Genomic DNA, 21,186 nt, shown 5'->3' on the forward strand with positions numbered 1-21,186 from the left:
TGCCCAATATGACAGCTGTTGGCTTTTTCTGCTAGTTTGAGAAACAGTCAGCCAAAAAGGTTGCTCACAGTGTCTTCGCTTTTTATATAATGAGCTAGATACTTAGCAATGTTTATTTAAAAAAAATCTATTAAAGGGAGTCCCTGTTTAGAATAACTGTGACAATAAACAGATTTTAACCTTCCTTTTAACTATGCAAGTGTTCAAGCTACTACAGTGCGACATCACCCTTTGGGCTACAAACACCGGGATCTAATTAATGGAGCAAAGTTGGTGTGTTCTGTAGGTGCTGTGTGAATAAGCCGGGGCTCAGCCACAAATACCCCTGTATCAGTGAAAAACTGAAACACTGTGGAGCATTGTTGGCACTTTTATTGTTCGAAAGGTCAGTTTCTAATGACTTTTTTAAAATTACAGTATTTTTGGACAGTGGTTTTTCTTTTATTCTATTCTTTTCCTTATCTCCCTCTAATGTACTGCACTGTTTTATATTCCCTATTTTTAGACATGTATAGCTAAAAACTCCTACTTAACACTGTTCTACAAACTTTTTATAAAAATAAAAGAATTATAGCCTCAACTGTGTCTATTTGTACGCACAGTTGAAGCCATAAGTGCAAAAGCCCCACCCACTCTCTGGTCAAACCTTCTTCTTGCAATGGTCTGATAATCATAATATGGTTGATTGAAGGAAGGGGAAAGGAGACACAATTGATTATTCCAGCTAGTGGATGAGCTGAGGAGATGCACCAGAGGATCAAGGATTATTTTTGTGGCTCGATTTCCTCAGTGTGTGGTTTTTTTGGGGTTTTTTTGTCCTGTCTCTCTCCCCTAACCCCCAACCGGTTGTGGCAGATGGCCATTCCTCCCTGAGCCTGGTTCTGTTTGAGCTTTCTTCCTGTTGAAAGGGAGTTTTTCCTTCCCGCTGTCACCAAGTGCTTGTTCAAAGGAGGTGGTTTGATTGTTGGGGTTTCACTGTATTGTTGTAGAGTCTTTACTGTCCAAAATAAAGTACCTTGAGGTGACTGCTGTTGTGATTTGGTGCTATATAAAAATAGAACTGAATTAAATTGAAATTTTGAGCTGTAGTTCATGCAAATGTGCTCTAGTATAGTCCAAGCATGAAAACGTGAAACTGGAAATGAGCAGAATAGGTCCCCCTTAAAGATTAAAGATTAAAGTTGGCCTTTTGTGCTGTATTCATTTATGTTAAACTGGTATGTTTTAAAATAGATTTTAAGATTTTATTGACTGACTTTAAAGGGTTTTCATGAACCATATACACCAGAATGTAGTGAAGGGAACAATGGTTACAGTCAGGGCTGAGTGGGCTGAGTCAGTTACTATATTTAAGTTTCATATTTCAATATATTTTTAGGGGAAAAACATTCCTGATTTTTTTAAATACATTTCCCAAACCGTTTCTCTCTCTTTTACTTTTACTATGGTTTAGCTGTCCTCATATGCGTTTTTTTCAAATGTTTGCTTCATTTAGTTGCTGCTGTCAAAATGCTCAGCAACAGAAAATTTGCTCAGAAAATTTGTAATATGCTATATAAATTAAAGTTATTATTTTTACTATTCTGTGTTTCAGGACGGCTCACGCACAGGGTAAAGCTGAGGCGGCGGTAGCAGCAGCTCAGAAGGCCCAGGAAGAGAGTCGCATCGCGAGGGTCACTGCCAAGCAGTTCTCCCCTTCTTTCCAGCACCCAGGAAATGGTGGGCAACCATACATGCACTGATTAAAAATTTTATATATAGCACATGTTCATATCCGTCTCTATAGAGATCCAGAAACCAAGCCAAGCAGGCAGCAATACGTAAGCATACACCCCGAACACACAAAACACATCAAGAGCTGTGTGTGTGGTAAAGGTCAACGCCAACCACCCTCCAGCTTTGCGGTTCTGCAACTGTCACTCATACCTGTAGAACGCTGCAGGTAGCCTACACAGTCCAACATGCAGCGTGACACACACGCACACAGTGACTTCATGCCGTGCGCTGTACACACACACGGAGCTGAGATGACAGTGATTGTTCTTTTGCCGTCAATTCTGCTCGTCTGCTTCTTCGCACAGCTAAAAAAAAACCTCACACACACAGAGTTGTGAGAGCATCTTTGTCAACAAGCATCAGCGCTGACATTTTGCAGGATGTTTGTTTTGATAACCTGTTTTGATAATCATCATCTACCTTACTGTTGCCGCCTCTTCTGCTTTCTGACAAAAAATAAAGGACTGTATAGAAAGATGTAAAGGTGGAATGGATGAGAAGATCGATAATGGAAGGATCTTTACACTTCTTCTCCTCCCAGTTTAATTTTTGTAAATGTTTTTTTAAACAGGCTTATAAAAAATCAGTGAGATGGCTTGTGTTTTTATACTTGACATATTTTTTTTTTATTTGGAAGGCATTGCCAGGCAACTTTGGCGCCATGTAGCTGATTTGTTAATGTTAATCAAGTGGACTTTGAGTGGAGGGAAACTGCTGCAGTGCACAAGTCCTTCAGCAGACACAGAACTCCCTACTGTGCTTTGTTCACTGTTTACGTAACAGTTTCAGAAAAACATGGAGAGTAGCTAGAATATTCACAATTTACCGTGTGATATTTTTTTAAGTTTATTTATTTATTTATTTTTGTAAAAGTCTCAAAAACTCACAAAAACTGTATGTATCAAATGTGATACACTAGCCATAAACCCGGCATGCTTGTGCGTGGCTTGTCCGTAGTTGCTGTGCCCATGTTGTAGCTATTTACTGTCAGAAGGGGGCAGTGTCCTGGTTGGCCTGTCACTTAGGGGCTGCTATGGAGAAAAGTCATAATTTACAAAAAATACTTATCAAATACTGCAACCATTGTTTGCAATTTACACAAATGCTTTTTGAAAAATGTTTTGTACAGTCTTTACTGCTCGCAGAGATCTTGACATCAACTCTTTTCTGTTCAAGCCAGCTTTTTAATCAGTCAGCATTTGACCTATATAGTCATCAAAAAGGAACCTGACAAACCAGTGGGTGACATCTACCTACAACCATCTCTTATACTGTGTGATTGGGCTACACACTGCAAGCTTTTTGGTGTTTTTGTGTTGTTAAATTCCCACAATCCCAAAGATCTGCACAAACAGAGACTTACTTAATAATGCTTTTTTACTACAAGCCAAAGTTTCACATTTTACACAAACATTTATTCATTTATTCTGGGCTTTTGAGCACTTATCCTCTGTCACATATACACTGAAACTCTAATGAATACACTGAATCGGGGGAATTTGGGGTTCAGTATTTTGCCCAACAATACTTCAACATGCTGACTGGAGCAGCTGGAGGTTGCTGTACCATAAATGCTACAGTCGTCTGATGACTTCCCTTCTCTTCTTCTTCTGTCTCCTCTCCTATGTGCTCTGTGCTCTGTCTACCCCACATTGCACATGCACAAATTAATTAAATCAAATGAATTATTTTTGCTTTGATCATTATGTTTTCCTCTTTGGCTTCTTGGTGATGTGGGAGAAATGAGAGTTCTGTTGGCCCAGTGGCTTTAATCCTGTAAGCAGATGGAGTAGGGAAAACACTGCAAACATAATGTCTAAAGAAAATTGTATTGTTTTCTTGACAGTGTTAAATTCAGCCCCCACTCTAACCCAGTCATTTTTACACATGTAACGAGATTTTATGCAGTGTTGTGCAACTTGTGGGATTATTTTCTGTGGGTGTTGTCACACTTACTCACCAGCCTAAAACAGTTGCATGTGATAATTGGAATTGCAATGATATATTTTATGTAATTGTAAGATTTAACCCCATCATGTTTTTACAACAGGCCCTTACTTTTTATTTATATAAGTTTTATGTTATTTTTTTCTACAGTGATACTGGTGTATCATTTAGAAACCCAGATTGGGTAATTCCAACAAGTAAAACTCCTTCATCTCCTCCTTCTCATCCTGAATGCCTTTCTGATGTCTTCTGCAGGTATGGAAGTGCAGCGTCCCAAACGTCAAGTGTCCAGTGAAGTGGAGGGCGAGGGTTTGTCGAGTAGCGCTGGTACGGCCGACAGTCCTGACCTGTATGTGAAGAGCGCAGCCTCTGACGACCCCTCTAACGACGCTGCAACCCCTGATCTCAGCCCGCCTTCGTCTTCGCCACCCCACACTCCGCCGCCACCTGCCCGGCCGTCGCAACGCACCAAGAGTGCCCGTTTCCACCGGCAGAGCGCAGTGGACCATGGGGACAGGGGAAGGGAGGGGGGAGAAAGAGGTGAGAAAGGTATGGGGGTGGTGCAGACAGAAATTCAGGTGTTGATGGAGGGAGGCAGTGTGGGAGGCGAAGGTGTTGGAGGTGGAGGAGGGAAGGGGGAGTATCCACGGGCCAACAGCTGGAGTGAAGACAAAAGACGGGGAATGTTGTCAAAAGGAGGTGGGGTCAGTGGGAGAGGCACTAGCCGGACCAACGGACACAAACACAGCTCCTCTAATCACAAGTCGCGGGAGCACAGCTCTTCCAATCACAGACAGGCCAGGTGGACAGAGTCATCCTCATCTGCCTCTTGGACGTCCAGCCACAGGGGCGTGCACGGCAGGGGAGGCCGGCTGCTGGAGCAGGACGAGGAGAAAATTAGCAACTACGAGATGGAGATGAAGCCTTTACAGCCCAGAGACTCAACCACCCACAAGCCCCATGGGCACGGGGAGGAGAGGCACGGTCACGGAGAGGGGCGTTCACACGCCGTACAGCGACAGAGGCATAAGAACCGAGATGGGAGGGAGGGAAGGGAAGGGAAAGAGGGGAGGGAAGGGGGAAAGGACTCAGCGCACAAGCTGGACAGACAGGGGGAGAAGCTGGACTCACGGCCTCTGCGCCGGGACCTCACCCTCTCCCCCCCTCTGAAATCCTCCCCCATCACACCGATGCAGCAGGACCACAGCCTCACACAGAGCAAAGGCAATTCGGTAAGACCGTCTTATTCTCTTACACGCCGACACTTTACCAGCTCTAAAAGACGAGGTCAAAACGGCACAAGGGATTTTTTCCCCACAGAGCTGTTGATTTCTGGCACTTAACGTCTAAATCATCACTTGCGCTTCACTAGCCACTGGAATATAACAGCTGACTGCTATAATGTTAGATTAATGATTCTTCAGACCATTTTTTTCAGCTTTAAATCTTAAGGTTGCAATCAGACCTGAAAGTTAAACTGTTACAACACAAATACCTCTGATGGCACAAAACTCAGCTCTTATGTTCCTTGCCTTGAAAACAACAATAAGTAGTTTTCTTGGGGTACTGTGTGTGTGGTTGCATTGCATGAGAGAGGACACAAGCAGCTATATGTAATATCCATCCATCCATCCATCCATCCATCCATCCGGGGGAGGGGAAGGGGGGACTGGAACCATTCCCAGGCACAGGGGATAAGAGGAAGGGTACACCCTGGAGAGGTCACCAGTCTGTCACAGGGCTTTTATGCAAGAGTTTAATAAATTTGTATGATTTGGGCTTCAGTTAAGATTAGTTAAACCTCTTAGCTCCCAGAAATCCTGCCTATGCCAAACTTGCTCAATAGTACACCACTCTGGTTTCTGTGCATTTTGTGGCCATATGCTGTGCCTGATGCACATTGACCGTGATGAGCTCTCTCATTTATTATCACGCTTTGTGCTGATAAATTTGTGCTGAAAGCATTTTTATTATTCTCAGGAACAAACAGCTGCAGAGCAGATTGGCAGAGTCAGCAATTTCTTTAATTAGTTTGATTTGTTTTACTGAACAGTAACACAAACCTTTCCTCTGGTTTGAATCCGGTCGTCTTAATAAATACTGTCGTATTCCTGTGGATGTGGCCATGTGAAAGAAACATACAGACCTGTTTCAGTAATTATATATGTGTGGAAGCAGTTCCTCCACTAAGTCTGTTTGGGAGAATTACCTTAATGTGCTTAAGCTTAACTTCATATAATTCTGTGTTTAAACCTGTCGGAAGGATTCTGCAGCCCTGTCTCAATAAAGTCATGACATAAATCATGACTTAAACAAGCCCATTTAAAAAAACACAACATCTGGAAAGGCTGCACTCAAAAAAATAATTCATTGGATGAACGTAATTTTATCTTGCCTCTTATATTCCATCTAAACAAATCATGTTATATTAATCCATCTTGGTTGTGTTGTGTCAACACGATATATGTGTGTAGGTTTAACGTAATATTAACATTAACATTCAATTAATTTGATTTTTGTTCAATCAACATGTTTGTACCACGTTAGTCTAATTAGATTTATTTAAATTCATCTTATATTGTTTAAACACTTTGGCACATCAAAAGTCTTGTTACAGGAACTAAAATATTTGTTTGTTACACCAACGATAATCTTGTTGAATGAATGAAATGTGACTTATGTCTGTAGTACATGTTGTATTCATATTACATAATGTTCAACAAAAGAATTCAACGGATTTACAGCAACTTCCAATCCACCCATCTCCTTATCTTTATCTGGGCTGCGGAAGTGATAGGGTAACAAGGGCAGGGTACACACTAGGTCGCTAGTCTATCATACAGAGACAAACAACCATTTGCACTTCAACACCTTTGGGTAATTTAGAATAACCAGTTACCCTTTAACTGTGGAGGAAACCAGAGTACGCAGAGAGAACCCACTGCAAACTTTGCCACATTGTGGATTTGAACCCAGGATCTTCTTGCTCTGAGGCAACAGCACGAATCACCATGGCATTAATCTGTCAATACAGACTTAACAAAAGTAGGAAAGCTATGCTTGATGATGCTTTATGTTGTTGTCCCTGACAAGTTAAACCATAAGAAATAGTAACAGCATACACGCGGTGTGGTTGTCTGCCTCTTGTAACCCCAGTGATTTTCCAGTGGTTTGACATCTAACGTGATCTTGTGAATTTCGTGAGTCAACTCAAAAAATGAAATTGGGTGGTTGTTACATGCACAAGATCCAAACTTGTAATTTGAACTAAATAATTCCATGTTTCTATGGTGAACGTAATTAAATCATGTAGCATCTGCATGAAATTCAGCAAATTAATTTGTTCTTGTTGAGATGACATGATACAATCCAGTAAGAGTGGCTGGATCCAGGCAACTAACCTTTAAGGGTGACATCACCCTTAAAGGTGTTTGTGTCACCCGTTATCTGCAGTATTGTACGCCACAGTACTCTTCTTTCATTTATCACTCAACTATTTGTGCCACTTTTTGTGTGTACTAGCCAAAAAAGCACCATGAGTGTGTCCCCAGTGAGACTTTCTGAAAATGTGTGCTAAATGCCATCACATCCCCATCAGTGCTTTAATGACAACCACCTTTTCACGCTGCCTTCCAGTGTGGCTGTTCAGATCAAGTGGAGACCTCCCCCAAAAAAGAGTAAATGTGAGGGACCAAAATGCCCATCTTAACCACACCAATTAAGATTATGGAGAGGTTAATGTCCACCTGTTTAGTAGCATTACCAGTTTTTCTGGTCATTTTGGAGCAATGAATGTATATAAATAATATACAGTGGGGCAAAAAAGTATTTAGTCAGCCACCGATTGTGCAAGTTCCCCCACCTAAAATGATGACAGAGGTCAGTAATTTGCACCAGAGGTACACTTCAACTGTGAGAGACAGAATGTGAAAAAAAAAAATCCATGAATCCACATGGTAGGATTTGTAAAGAATTTATTCGTAAATCAGGGTGGAAAATAAGTATTTGGTCAATAACAAAAATACAACTCAATACTTTGTAACATAACCTTTGTTGGCAATAACAGAGGTCAAACGTTTACTATAGGTTTTTACCAGGTTTGCACACACAGTAGCTGGTATTTTGGCCCATTCCTCCATGCAGATCTTCTCGAGAGCAGTGATGTTTTGGGGCTGTCGCCGAGCAACACGGACTTTCAACTCCCGCCACAGATTTTCTATGGGGTTGAGGTCTGGAGACTGGCTAGGCCACTCCAGGCCTTTCAAATGCTTCTTACGGAGCCACTCCTTTGTTGCCCGGGCGGTGTGTTTTGGATCATTGTCATGTTGGAAGACCTAGCCTCGTTTCATCTTCAAAGTTCTCACTGATGGAAGGAGGTTTTGGCTCAAAATCTCATGATACATGGCCCCATTCATTCTGTCCTTAACACGGATCAGTCGTCCTGTCCCCTTGGCAGAAAAACAGCCCCATAGCATGATGTTTCCACCCCCATGCTTCACAGTAGGTATGGTGTTCTTGGGATGCAACTCAGTATTCTTCTTCCTCCAAACACGACGAGTTGAGTTTATACCAAAAAGTTCTACTTTGGTTTCATCTGACCACATGACATTCTCCCAATCCTCTGCTGTATCATCCATGTGCTCTCTGGCAAACTTCAGACGGGCCTGGACATGCACTGGCTTCAGCAGCGGAACACGTCTGGCACTGCGGGATTTGATTCCCTGCCGTTGTAGTGTGTTACTGATGGTGACCTTTGTTACTTTGGTCCCAGCTCTCTGCAGGTCATTCACCAGGTCCCCCCGTGTGGTTCTGGGATCTTTGCTCACCGTTCTCATGATCATTTTGACCCCACGGGATGAGATCTTGCGTGGAGCCCCAGATCGAGGGAGATTATCAGTGGTCTTGTATGTCTTCCATTTTCTGATGATTGCTCCCACAGTTGATTTTTTCACACCAAGCTGCTTGCCTATTGTAGATTCACTCTTCCCAGTCTGGTGCAGGTCTACAATACTTTTCCTGGTGTCCTTCGAAAGCTCTTTGGTCATGGCCATGGCGGAGTTTGGAGTCTGACTGTTTGAGGCTGTGGACAGGTGTCTTTTATACAGATGATGAGTTCAAACAGGTGCCATTCATACAGGTAACGAGTGGGGGACAGAAAAGCTTCTTACTAAAGACGTTACAGGTCTGTGAGAGCCAGAGATTTTCCTTGTTTGAGGTGACCAAATACTTATTTTCCACCCTGATTTACGAATAAATTCTTTACAAATCCTACCATGTGAATTCATGGATTTTTTTTTCACATTCTGTCTCTCACAGTTGAAGTGTACCTCTGGTGCAAATTACTGACCTCTGTCATCATTTTAAGTGGGGGAACTTGCACAATCGGTGGCTGACTAAATACTTTTTTGCCCCACTGTATGTAGTGTGTGATTAAAACAATGGTTAAAGTCTCTGCAGATAATTTTTCCTTTACTGTATGGGGTTGAATTTTTCTAAGAACACATGCATGTAAACCTATTAAAGTTAAAGGTTGCTGAAATTAGATTATTTTTATGTTATGCTACTGAGATACACATCATTGGCGTTTTGAAACTTTAATCAATATAATATATGTCTAACACTATGGCTGAAATTTTCCTGGCAAAATTTTTTTGAGGTGTTTTATTCAGAGATGCATTAAAGCGTGTTTCTGTCTATTTAGCTCAAAATTAAATGTGCGCTCAAAGATGTTTGAGGTACTGAGTATTTTTGTAGCCACCCACCATGCTCAAATTAAATTTTCTCTTATATCAGTTTTCGATCACTTTCATATCTTGATTAAATCTTTCCCCACGCTCATCGCTGTCATCTAGATTTAGTGGGAAAAAGTCAACAAGAGAATGTAAAAACTGCTTCTTCAGTGACAGTCTGGCACTCATTAGCTGATATGATTTCAGCATGTTATCCACAAGCTCAGCATAATTCTCTGCTCTGTGATTGCCAAGAAAATTCTGGACAACCTGCATGGATCCGTCCTATGCTGCTGATGTAGTTGGCTTCAGTTTTTTTTGAACTCACGCATCAGTTCATGAATTTCAGAATCCACAAAGACCAAACCTGGAGACCAAATGTAACTCTTAAATGCTAAAATGCATCAGCATTCCCACCTGGTCATCCTAGTTATCCAATTACTAGAAGATCATAACAACAACAAAAAGAAAAAATGTTTTTTTTTGTTGATGCTAGATAAAAAATAGCTGTCAGTTTTGGGGTCACCAAGTAAAATTTGTAAAAGCACAAGTAGAAAAATGCTTGTTGACCAGTGTAGCATTTGCTGATAATGTAGCACTTCACCTTCTTGTGGAAACACTCCGACTGCTAGCTGCATAAAAGCAAAGATGATGTTCTCCATAAGAGCAGCTTTAAGTGATGCCACAGTGGCCAAGTCCATATTTTATGTACAGTCTGTGGTTCAGGGCCTTTATGAACACATTCAGACAGCATGTCTTAATAACTCTGTAACGCTGTAACGAGATAAGCTCTGATATCGTCAGGAACACTCATTCTCTTACAGTTACAGGACTTGTAGTAAGTTAGTGACTCATGGACCTGCCATATTTACAAAAATAACCATTTCTTCTGGAAATTGTATCTGTCTTTTTCATAAAAAGCATGTAGAAAATAAACATTATTCTGGTTTTAGATTGTTTTGATACCTTATTTGTCTTTATAGCCTTTTAGCTCCCTTCACTTCTATTCACTGAGGACTATCTTCCAAGCGCCCTCTACTGTCCTCGAGTCTGAACTGAATCTAGTTTCTGAACCCTAAAGAAAGTGGAATGGTAGCTCTGAGTTCACCAGCTGTTCATTAACTTTGCCTGCAATTTAGTGCTGGGCAAGTAAAGAGAGATTTTATCAAACTTTTATTTCCTGGAAACACTCTGCTGCTCAAACACGTTTTATGCAAGTAAGTATGAAGCCAAAAGGCACTGAACAACTTTGGGTATAACATAAGTGACCCATTACACTTTACATTAAGCAATTTGACTTCATATAAAGTTGTTTACATAAAATATAAGTTATTACTCGGAATTTTAGCATGAAATTCTCCACTTGGCTTCAGTATCAGTGGACAGCAGCTGAATGGAGCGTTTTTCATATCTGTCATGTCACTGCCACACATTGATTTGACTAAAAGGATTTGTTGCCCACTGTCATGAGGATACATCCCATCCCCAGTGACATAACACAATGTTATCCCACATATTAAGATAATCCGGGTGGAGAGGCACAAGGTTTAACCTTATGAAATAAAGAAAGATTTTTTTGTACTGTGAGCGAGCGGGGAGGGATTATGCTGCTGTAATATAATTTTTTGGCTTCATCTTGACTTAGGCTGGTGGATGGCCCCATCCATGCTAATCCTGGGTGATAATATGGTCGCGGCATTAGCTAATGAAAGCAACAGGAAAATCACCAAGTGAAAACCACACATCGTACGCCGCAGACGTTCACTGAGCACATAAGGACGCACCCCATTTCTCCCTCTCGCACTCTCACTTTGCTTGTGTGTAAACTGCTAAATACAGTTCCTCGCTCCTCAAACAACTTGCTCACTTTAATCAGAATTTTTCTGCAGCAGTGTGATGGCTTTAGTGGCTGAGGCCGGTTGCTCATCAGTTCAGTGTGTGCTGCTACCTGCTACATGCAAACACAAAGCCTTAGACACATGGACACACACACTGATAGAGATACACAGAACCCCAGCAATCCTCTCTGCACCTTAGTAACAGCAGACTGGCAAACTAGCCCCATCCTCACAGACGGCCCCCTATTGGTTAACCAGCGCTCTGTTGCTAGGGAACAGCGTATGCCTTGCTCCAACGGCGCCAATCAGTGGGCGCGTGTCAGTGACAAAGGGGGGGGGGGTGGAGGTAGGGTGCTTGTGTGTGTGTTTGTGTGTTTGCAGCCGCAGAGAAACAAGTGAGATTTGTGTATGACAGGTTCACAGCATGCACAGATACTATCACACTCAGATAAATACACAGCGAGAACGCCATGGGAATGGACACCGGGGCCCCTTCCGCATGCAGATGTGCAGCAGCACAAACACAGGCCCTCAAAATCAATCAGTCGATTGATCACTTACATCCGTCCATGAAGTGTTCGTACAAGTTTGCAACAGAAAGATGCATACAATAAAATTACTTTAAAAAAAGATGTGTTTTCTTTACCGTGTCTGCTCTAACATGAATACTCTGGACTGAAATAGTCACTCAAGAACATCAACTCAGCATCATGTAACACAGAAGCCAACCTCTGTGCATCCCATAGGCTCATATTTACATGAAGCTGCATCCCCATGGCCCATGTCCTACAACAACCATTAGTAACTCGATGACGAAGATATCTAAAAAGTAAACAACTAAAGTTACATTTAAAAATAAAAAGCATATTAGCGGATACATCTGAGACAAGCGCTGAAAATATCTTTAAGATTAGCTACCTCTGGAGGATCCCAGACTGTTTCTTTATTAGTCTTAGTTGCAGATTGTGGAGGAACAGGTGAAAAGCCCGAGACAGATGAAAGAAAAATTAGCAGGAATGTGTAATAAAAAGCATAAATAGACGTGTAATCAGTCACTAAAGTAAACTAGAAGCAGAAAAAGACAAATCTACTACAGAAAATAATCTGTCCTCTCCTGCTAATCCTGGTCAGCACACCTGCTGCATTTTGGCTTCTCTGCAGTTCATCCAAATCTTCCTTGGTATAGGCCACAAAAGAAACCATTACAGTACAGTTGTCAACCCCTGTAAGTGATAAAAGCACGAACAGGTCTCTCTGTATCTGCGTGGGAGAGATATGGCTGTGCTTTTGCAGCATTTCTTAAGATGATAAAAAGGCAGTTTTTGCGATATTTTGTCTGTGCACTTCAAAATTCAGATGAGGATCAAAACGCACACCAAGGTTACTAGCTTGGGGCGTATGTTGTGTGCTTGTGTTAAGGATTTTTTCAAAGTCACCTCAAAACTGAATCACTGCTTTAATTATCAGAACCTCTGTCTTTGATGCCGTGTAGGACTGTTTGACGGATAAAAACAGTCGTATTGTGACTTGTTGCGTCTACCAACAAGCGAGTGCCTTTAATGCAGACTTTTATAGCTATATGGATACTCTCTTAATTAAAAACATTACGGTAATTTAATTGTTGTGTCCTCCAGTGTTAATATTTCAGGTCTGAAAAACTAATTTTTTCAGGCTGGGCATCGTGATGGTGTAAATAACAAGACTTCAAACAAAAGTCCAGTTCTTTCTTTTTTTTTTTTATTGAGGCTAAATTTGGAATGCACCATGCATACTGATGCTAAATTTTTACTACCAAAACATATTGTAATGTAGACACGCTAGCTGGTGTTTTCAGTGCACAGGTAGTACAGCTGCATCAATCTTCTAACTCTCAGCATGATAGCAAGTAATTGTGTTTTCCACAAAGTGCAGCTATTCATTTGAGAGGCACACAGCATCCAGCTCAGTCCCAATTCACTTCAGTTTTATTTATACTGGACCAGTCCACAATAAAAGTCATGTCAATGTTCTTTATGTTGGAAGGAAAAACTCCCTTTGAACAGGAAGAAACTTCCAGGCAAACCAGGCTCTGGGAGCGAACAGGTTCAGGGGAGAAAACACGAACTATGGGAGAGCACAGGTAAAAGTTAAGTGGGATGTAAACATGCTAGGAGTCAGAGAGAAATGCTCAGTGCAGCATGAGAAGTCCCTCAGAAGTCTTAGCCCATAGTAGCATAATTAAGACATGGCTGATGGTCATCTGATCTAGTATTATTTTGAGCTTAGAGAGAGTTTCTCTCTCCTGAAACCCAACCGGGAGCTGGTTCCACAGAAGAGGGATCTAATAGCGGAAAACTCTGCCTCCCATTCTACTTAGAGTACAAAAAAGTCTGCAGTGTAAGAGCAAAGGCCTCTGTTGGGATAACATGATACTATGAGATCTTTAAGACATGATGGGACTAAATTTTTAAGACTTTCTTTGTTGGGAGAAGGATTTTAAATTTAACAGGGAGCCAATGAAGAGAACCCAATGTGGGATAAATATGCTCTGTCTCTTTTTGGTACCCGTTAGTCTTTTCACTGCAGCATTTTGGATCAGCTGAGGTTTGTGTAGGGAGCTGTTAGAGCAGCCTGATAATTAGAAACTAGAATAGTCCAGCCTTGGCAAAAACAGTGCATGAAATTTCTAATTTTAGCAATATTGTGCGGATGAAGATATATGTTTGTGGTGTGTGCTCCATATATTTTACTAATTGAAAATACTAGTTACAAATAAACGTTCTCCAGAACCAATGAAGGAATTAGACTTAAGGCCAATCTATTATATAATCAAGTACCCACTTTTTTTAAAAGGGTGCTCTTAGAAGTTGGGTGTCAATATGGAAGTCATTAGTATCAAGTGGTGTGATAACACAAATAAGGACCTCATTTTTTAAATAAATTAGGTTAAATAAAACACACAAAAACAGGCCATCAGATGAATCATCCACTTGTGGTCTGGTAATCATTTATGACACGGATCTGCGATAAGCCTATCGCTGTGTTGATCAGCACAAACCTTGTTTACAACCTCTGGACAGATTCATTTACAACTGTGTTGCACTAATGCAGCTTAATAAGTGTGTGTAGAGGTTCACGGAGTCCTATTTTCCCTCTCCCACTGCAGCGATTGTTAAAATTATTTCAGAGGTAGACTTAATTAAAACCATAGGTCTTCTGCAGGTCCTCCTCTTTCGGTAAATCTTTTATTAAGAGTAAAAATCCGCTCTGTGTGTGCTAATGCCAGTGCAGTGCGTTATTTTGCAAAAGACAAAAAGTGGTCGTGTCAGTGGATATACTCGTTTTACTTGCACATAATTACCCACAGCGTACAGGTGGTCAGAAAGACTGGCCTTCACCCACATGACCCAGGTTGTCAGCAAGCATCTGCTGAAGTGTCACTGAGCAAGACACCACAGTGACACCAGCTCAAGGCTTCTGTAGTGCAGCCAAGCTTCACCTCTGACCTCACTCTCTCAGAGAATTTAGGCTTCCTTGTTCGATAAAGGCAGAAATGGAGTATTTATATTCACGTGCAGTTTTCGCCTTCGATCTTTTTCCTGTTTGTGTTTATTGAAAGTCTTTAACAAGAAGACAGGTAACACAATGCAAGGCAACAAAGAGATCACAAAAATTTCTGGTAGGCTTAAAACAGTTAACAGAAGCTATGTAAGTAAAACCCAATAGCTGTCTTTGGATTTTTACATGCATCACCACTCCTGCTGGTCTTTTCTCAAGTACTGCTGGTCAAAAAGGCAACTTGGCCCTTTCAAATTGTTTCTTTTCTGTGACATTTATTTTAGGTTACATATTTTACATGGACAGGGGTGCAATGGTTAGCACTGTTGCCTCAAAGCAAGAAGGTCTTGGGTTTAACTCCATCAACTCTAGCTTCCTCCCACAGTCCAAAGACATGCAGTTAGTGGCATTAGGTTAATTGGTGACTCTAAATTACCAATGAGTGTGAATGGTTGTCTGTCTGTGTGTATTAGCCCTGTAGCAGACTGGCGATCTGTCTGGGGTGTACTGGCCTCTTGCCCTATGACAGCAGTGTTGGGCAAGTTGCATTGAAAAAGTAATTAATTATAGTTACTAGTTACTTCTTCAAAAAAGTAACTGAGTTACTAACTGAGTTACAAGATTCTAAAAGTAATTAATTACTTAAAAAGTAACTATTACGTTACTTTAAAAAAAAAAACTTTAACGATGGGGTCCAGGGTAGAATTGGCCATTTTTAACTACTTTTGATGTTTCCTCTACATTTCACCTTTAAAAACTATTTACTTTGCCTTGTTTGGTATCATCCTTTTAAGCACAACCTCACGTGTCTGAATTTACAGTTATTCTTTCATTTTGACATACTGTGTTAACACAATTGATCTAAAATCAGACAAAAAAACCCCATAAAATCCGAGTAGAAAAAGTTATATTTTTTACTGTAACAACCACAAACATGTTTAATGAATCATATTTCATAACTTTAAATGCAAATATAAATTGTCAGTTTTAAAAATCCTATGCACAAGTTTTGCAAACAACAAAGTTATTTGCATCCATTTACCTTTTACCTTGATTTTTTAAATAACCATTTCAAACTATTTACAGAACAATCAGCTGTTCTGCATTCAATAAGATGCAACACAAATTATTTGTGCCACTCCAAAAAAATAATTTCTGTCCACTATAAAGGAGAACATCACAGCCTGATACCTGCAGGTCTGACAGCAGGTGTATCACTCCTGTTTCTACCTGGAGACAGCAGTCGCCTCATTGTTCTGACACACAACACAAAACTATCCACAACACTACACACTAACTACACAAGACAACACATTAACTACACACTCCAAACATGCTAAACGTCGCAAATCTGTCACATCTCAAAACTCGCTCTCTCTCTTTTTCTGCTGCCTTTCTCTCTCTCTCTCTCTCTCGCCGTCACTCCTAAAACTTCCCCCTCTTCCTAAACAACCAAATGTCATGTTGCCATATCATTTTTGATTGGTCGACATGTTACATTTTTCCATCAACACGAACAGGCTGATTTTTGTTTTGTTTTTGGTTTTTTTGCTCATAAGCAGAGAGTGCTCGCTGCGCTGTCCTTAGACAGTAAACGTGACGAAACTATTGAGGAAAAAACGCCGCGTATATATTGTTTATCATGACTCTGGCTTTACGTGGCCTATTGACACAATTTAAAAACTGGTATATATCACCTTGTTGCTTTGTCATCTTGAAGTGGTCATGTGATTGGCTTACCACGACAACTTTAGTATTTCTCAGTCAAACAGCAGCACTCATGCGATTATTTTGCCCCCTCAGCTCCAGGTGTTGTGCCAAAAAGTAACTGCTGCCTGCGGGAGCGCGTGGAGCTGCTAATCACTGTAGCGCCCAGATTACTTACGTAGACAGCTACTTCAGTGGAACTGATATAAGACGTGATAAGCTGAACACAGCTTCAACCATCTGTTTGTTGAAAAATAGTAACGCGACCGCACCGCATTTTCTTGTTAGTAACGGTAACGGCGGTGTAACGATAGAAATAGCAATTAGTTTGATTACTCGTTACTGAAAAAAGTAACGCCGTTGCTTGTAACGCTGTTATTCCCGTCACTGATGACAGCTGAGATATACTCAGCCCCCCTGTGACCCTGATAACGACAGAAGAAAAGAAAGGATGGATATTTTAGATAACATATTATTTTGTGTGTCATGTTTTCCAGTATCACCTCCACTGCAAATCAAATAACAAGAATGAAAAGTAATAATATTGTATTAGTTGGTGTATGTGTGTGTATTATTCTTCTGTAAACAATATATTCTGAGCTTAGAGATGGATACAAAAAAGACCTTAAAATACTTTTTTTTAAGACTTTTATTACAACATCATAAAATAGCAAATTAACAGCAGTTTTTAAATATATTTTAGAGGAAAGCAGAATAGTATAAAAAACAAAATACTCACATTTGTTTAAAGAGTTCCATGATCTGATATTGAAATTTTGTCTTTGAGAGAAATGCTTAAATTAAGAAACCAACATGTATTGCATATTTTAAGTCAGTATCCTAAGCTCGCTTTAACTGGGAGTTGTTTACTGTGCCAGTCCAACATACCTTAATGAATATGGTAACTTACCATAACTAACTAGGGGCTTTTATTGTGAAAAGCAGAGATATTCCAAGTTCCTTCTGTTGTCCTGGAGAGATTTAGGACTAGGTCTTCAAAAATGTCACAACACTGTATTTAACTTGACACTTGTGTGTTCAAGATGATCTGTACTGAAAATCCCAGAACTACAGGATTTGTAAACTAGTAATATGCCACAGATGAAATACCAGAATTCATCTGACAGCGGCAGTTATGCAGTGAGCAGTGCAATAACACAGTTTCCAAAAAGAACAAGAATAAATTAGATAAGAAAATGAATGAATGGATAAACAGAAGAATAATGAATACTGTTTTGTTTAAGACAATCACGTGTGAGCACTAAAAATATGGCAATAATGAAAACAGGATCTCCACTATAGCCTCCAAAGGGTTTGCACTGTTAAGAAAAGGTTTTCCAGTTCAACCAAGCCTTAGAGTATTTTAGCTGATGCCAGGAATTCTCATTTTCTTGTTGACCAAAGTCACACTTTCTGTCATATTGGCTGAAGCTGAATTAAACCTGCCATATCCTACTGGGGAGTGAGTTTAGGGCTTTAGAGATGGGTGAAAGTGCACCACTTTCAGCTCAATTGAGTTTTGTTTATATAACGTCAAATCACAACAACAATTACCTCAAGGTGATATACCTCAAGGCGTATGTGTGTGTGTATATATATGTATGTGTGTATATATATATATATATATATATATACATATATATATATCTGAGGAGATAAAAGGATGAATATAAATGTGAGTGGTTTTCAGGTTGAATGTACTGAAAACAGCCTCTATTGTGAGCTCTGTGTGTGTGTGTGTGTCTTTATTATTGACACTTTCTCTCTTTTCTCTCTTTCTCTCCCACGCAGGCATACAGCTCCATCCTGGTTGTCATGGTGATTCTGCTCAACATTGGAGTGGCTATTTTGTTTATCCACTTTTTTATTTAAAGACAGCACCGCTTTCAGAGTCAGCCCACCTATGCTACAACAACTATAAATTCATATGAGTATTACGGCGAATCTGCTGCCCCTTCGTGTTCCTGGTGAGATTACTGCAACCAGCTGGGACCAAGGAAGGCTCCACCCTCATTTGGGCTAAAGGTGGCTAACCCAAACTAAGCAGAGCTTGGTCCGGCCGTCCTGGAAGAAATGCTGAAGTGCAGAGCCCAAAGGGGTGGACAAAGGAGGGGTAAAGCAGTCCAGATGACTGGACTGCAGTGAGATAATATAGTCCAGAAACTGGACTTAAGTGAGCTTCAGAGGTTCACGTCAAGACTCGAGTGGGCTGCCTGATTCTCAGGCACGAAAGCTGCAGCTGGCATTTACAGCAAGTGCACAGACAGGACTGACCAGACAGACTTTTTCATCTTCAAATCATAGTTTTCAACAGATTTGTAACTTAAAATTTATTTATTAACATTTTCTCTCATGTACAATACATTGATGGATATGTTCTTTATTTTGTAACCTTCCTCCCCTTCTTTCTAAAACTCCTGCCTTTTGGTTCTTCCGCCTGCCCCGGTGTTGTTACTGATGGTTGTGTGCTTATGTTCCATTGTGTTGGCTGAGACACACTCAAGAGCTGCAGAGTGTGTATGCGCTGTCCACACAAACACACACACACACACACACACACACACACACACACACACACACACACACACACACACACACACACACACACACACACACTCATTGCTTTTACCCCATCCTTCTTCTTCTTTATCTGGTTAATTTTTATCGCATACTGTGTGTGAGGAGCAGCATGTTTGGATATCATGTTCACAGTGAAATGCGAGTTTCTATCAAGCTTGGATGTTTTTGCCATCACAGTGTATGCCTGTGTGTGTAGGTGTGACGGTGTGTGTGTTTGTGTGTGTGGTCTCAAAATTGCACAGTGGCCTTTCATGCTGTTCATGAACTTTACAAGAGCATCTCACGAGGACAGAGTCGGCGCACAGCAACATCTAGCCGACTAGCATCAGCTGACAGCTGCACTCGCTCCATCTCTCTCCCTCCCACTCAACCCCACCTCCACACACACCGGTCAAAGGATGGAACTTCCTCTGAGTTGGTGGACATTCACAGCACAGCGTATTGGCAGAGCCCTGCGCCTGCTGTACCACCAGCTGAGGTATTTAAAGGAAAATACCGCTTCCATCGAAGCCTCACAAATACGGCTTTCCGACTGCTTCTGTTAAAACCTAACCTGAAGATAATGACAACATCTTTTATACTATACTTGCAAGATGTCTGAAAAAAATCCTAGTCGCCCAACTGCATTGCTTTTGTAGAGCAAATTGATCCAAGTACAACAATGCATGCATATGTGCTGTAATATCTTAGTTGTGCGTTGAATCTGGAAGCTTCAGAAGCTTCAGAAGCAACATGTTAGGTTTTGACAGGAGCACAGTTTGGAGAGCGGCCTCTTTCTCATTGATTTTACTCAACTAAGCGACACAGATTGAAGTCCCTAGTTGGAGCTAGGTGATGCAATGCTGTTGTAGTAAGCAGTAGCCAGCGCCAAGTGAGGATTTATCCTTTCCATTCCTTCACTTCTCTTCTGCTGAGCAAGACGCTTACTGACACGCAAGACTGTCGCAGACAGCTGTCGTGCTTTTTAATCAACTGGATTTCTCTCAAACCGCCCAGTACAATCCCTCTGTTTCTTTCCATGTGTGCACATGACTGCTCAGAGAGTACCGTATATGAACATCTGTGTGTGTGTGTGTGTGTGTGTGTGTGTGTGTGTGTGTGTGTGTGTGTGTGTGTGTGTGTGTGTGTGTGTGTGTGTGCGTGTGTGCGTGCGTGTGTGCATGTGCGTGTCTGCTCGTCCTTCTCCTTCCTCATGATCGGATGGCAGGATGGCTGAAACCCTCACCATCAGTAACAACTTCCAGGAGGGGCAGAGAGGTTTGCTGTTGCTTTTCTGTCCGACAGCGTTTCTCAGGCTGTAGGCTCATTTCTGGCGTTTCCCCATGTTCTGAAAACACCTCGGTCTAGAAGCTCTGCTGTATGTCATCAGCCTGGTGACGATGCCCTGCACCACCCCGTTAGTCTGCAGCATGCTACAGCATGCCAAGCTCTCTCTCTCTCTCTCTATAGTTTCACTCTCCTCTTTCTTTCTTTCTTTCTTTCTTTCTTTCTTTCTTTCTTTCTTTCCGTTTCTGGGAGTTACTCTGTTTTTCAGTTGTGTGGAGAAAAATAATGAAAGTGTTTGAAAGAAAACGACTTGGCTCCTGTATTTTTGGTTTCTCTCTCTCTTTCTTTGCGTTGCGTTGTGTTTTCATACTTTCTGTGTGTGCAGTTTTTGCAGCATCCCTGATGCAGAGAGGGAGTGGTACAGAACCTGCTTGGGAGGGAGGGGTATGGTTACTATAGCAACCTTAGACCTTTCCTCCGTCAGCAGAGGGCGGGGTCTTTATTTATGGGCGGGGCTTACCTATAGAGACTAATGTGCTGAAACAGTCGAGACGATGGAGCAAGGGAGAACTGCAGGTGGAGGAGAAAGAAGATTAGAACTACATTGTAGGGCGAGGTGAGGGGACACAGTGCACTAGAGTTAGCGCATTTTATTATTACGTAAATCAGAATTTAAGCAGCACTTTTAGGGTGTGTGTACATTTTTTATCATCTGTGAGGAGGCAAATATTACGCTGGACACAACACCACGTCCGTCGGCAATGTGCCGCTGCAGCAGGCATCAGCATAGCCATCTGCTGCCATCT

At 41.2% G+C, this 21,186-nt stretch overlaps 1 protein-coding gene across 1 annotated transcript in view; it reads left to right on the top strand.

The window, feature by feature from the left end:
• jph3b (junctophilin 3b) overlaps nt 1-20,745 on the top strand; it is a 55,748-nt gene extending 35,003 nt beyond the window's left edge. The window contains exons 4-6 of the mRNA XM_004564613.5: nt 1,595-1,719; nt 3,979-4,955; nt 18,326-20,745. Of these exons, the coding sequence (XP_004564670.1) occupies nt 1,595-1,719; nt 3,979-4,955; nt 18,326-18,406 (1,183 nt within the window). The 3' untranslated portion in view covers nt 18,407-20,745. The remainder of the gene's footprint in view (nt 1-1,594; nt 1,720-3,978; nt 4,956-18,325) is intronic.
• The last annotated feature ends 441 nt before the right edge of the window (nt 20,746-21,186 follow it).

The sequence above is a fragment of the Maylandia zebra genome, linkage group LG7 (genome assembly GCF_041146795.1).
Source record: "Maylandia zebra isolate NMK-2024a linkage group LG7, Mzebra_GT3a, whole genome shotgun sequence".
NCBI classification, from domain to species: Eukaryota; Metazoa; Chordata; class Actinopteri; order Cichliformes; family Cichlidae; genus Maylandia; species Maylandia zebra.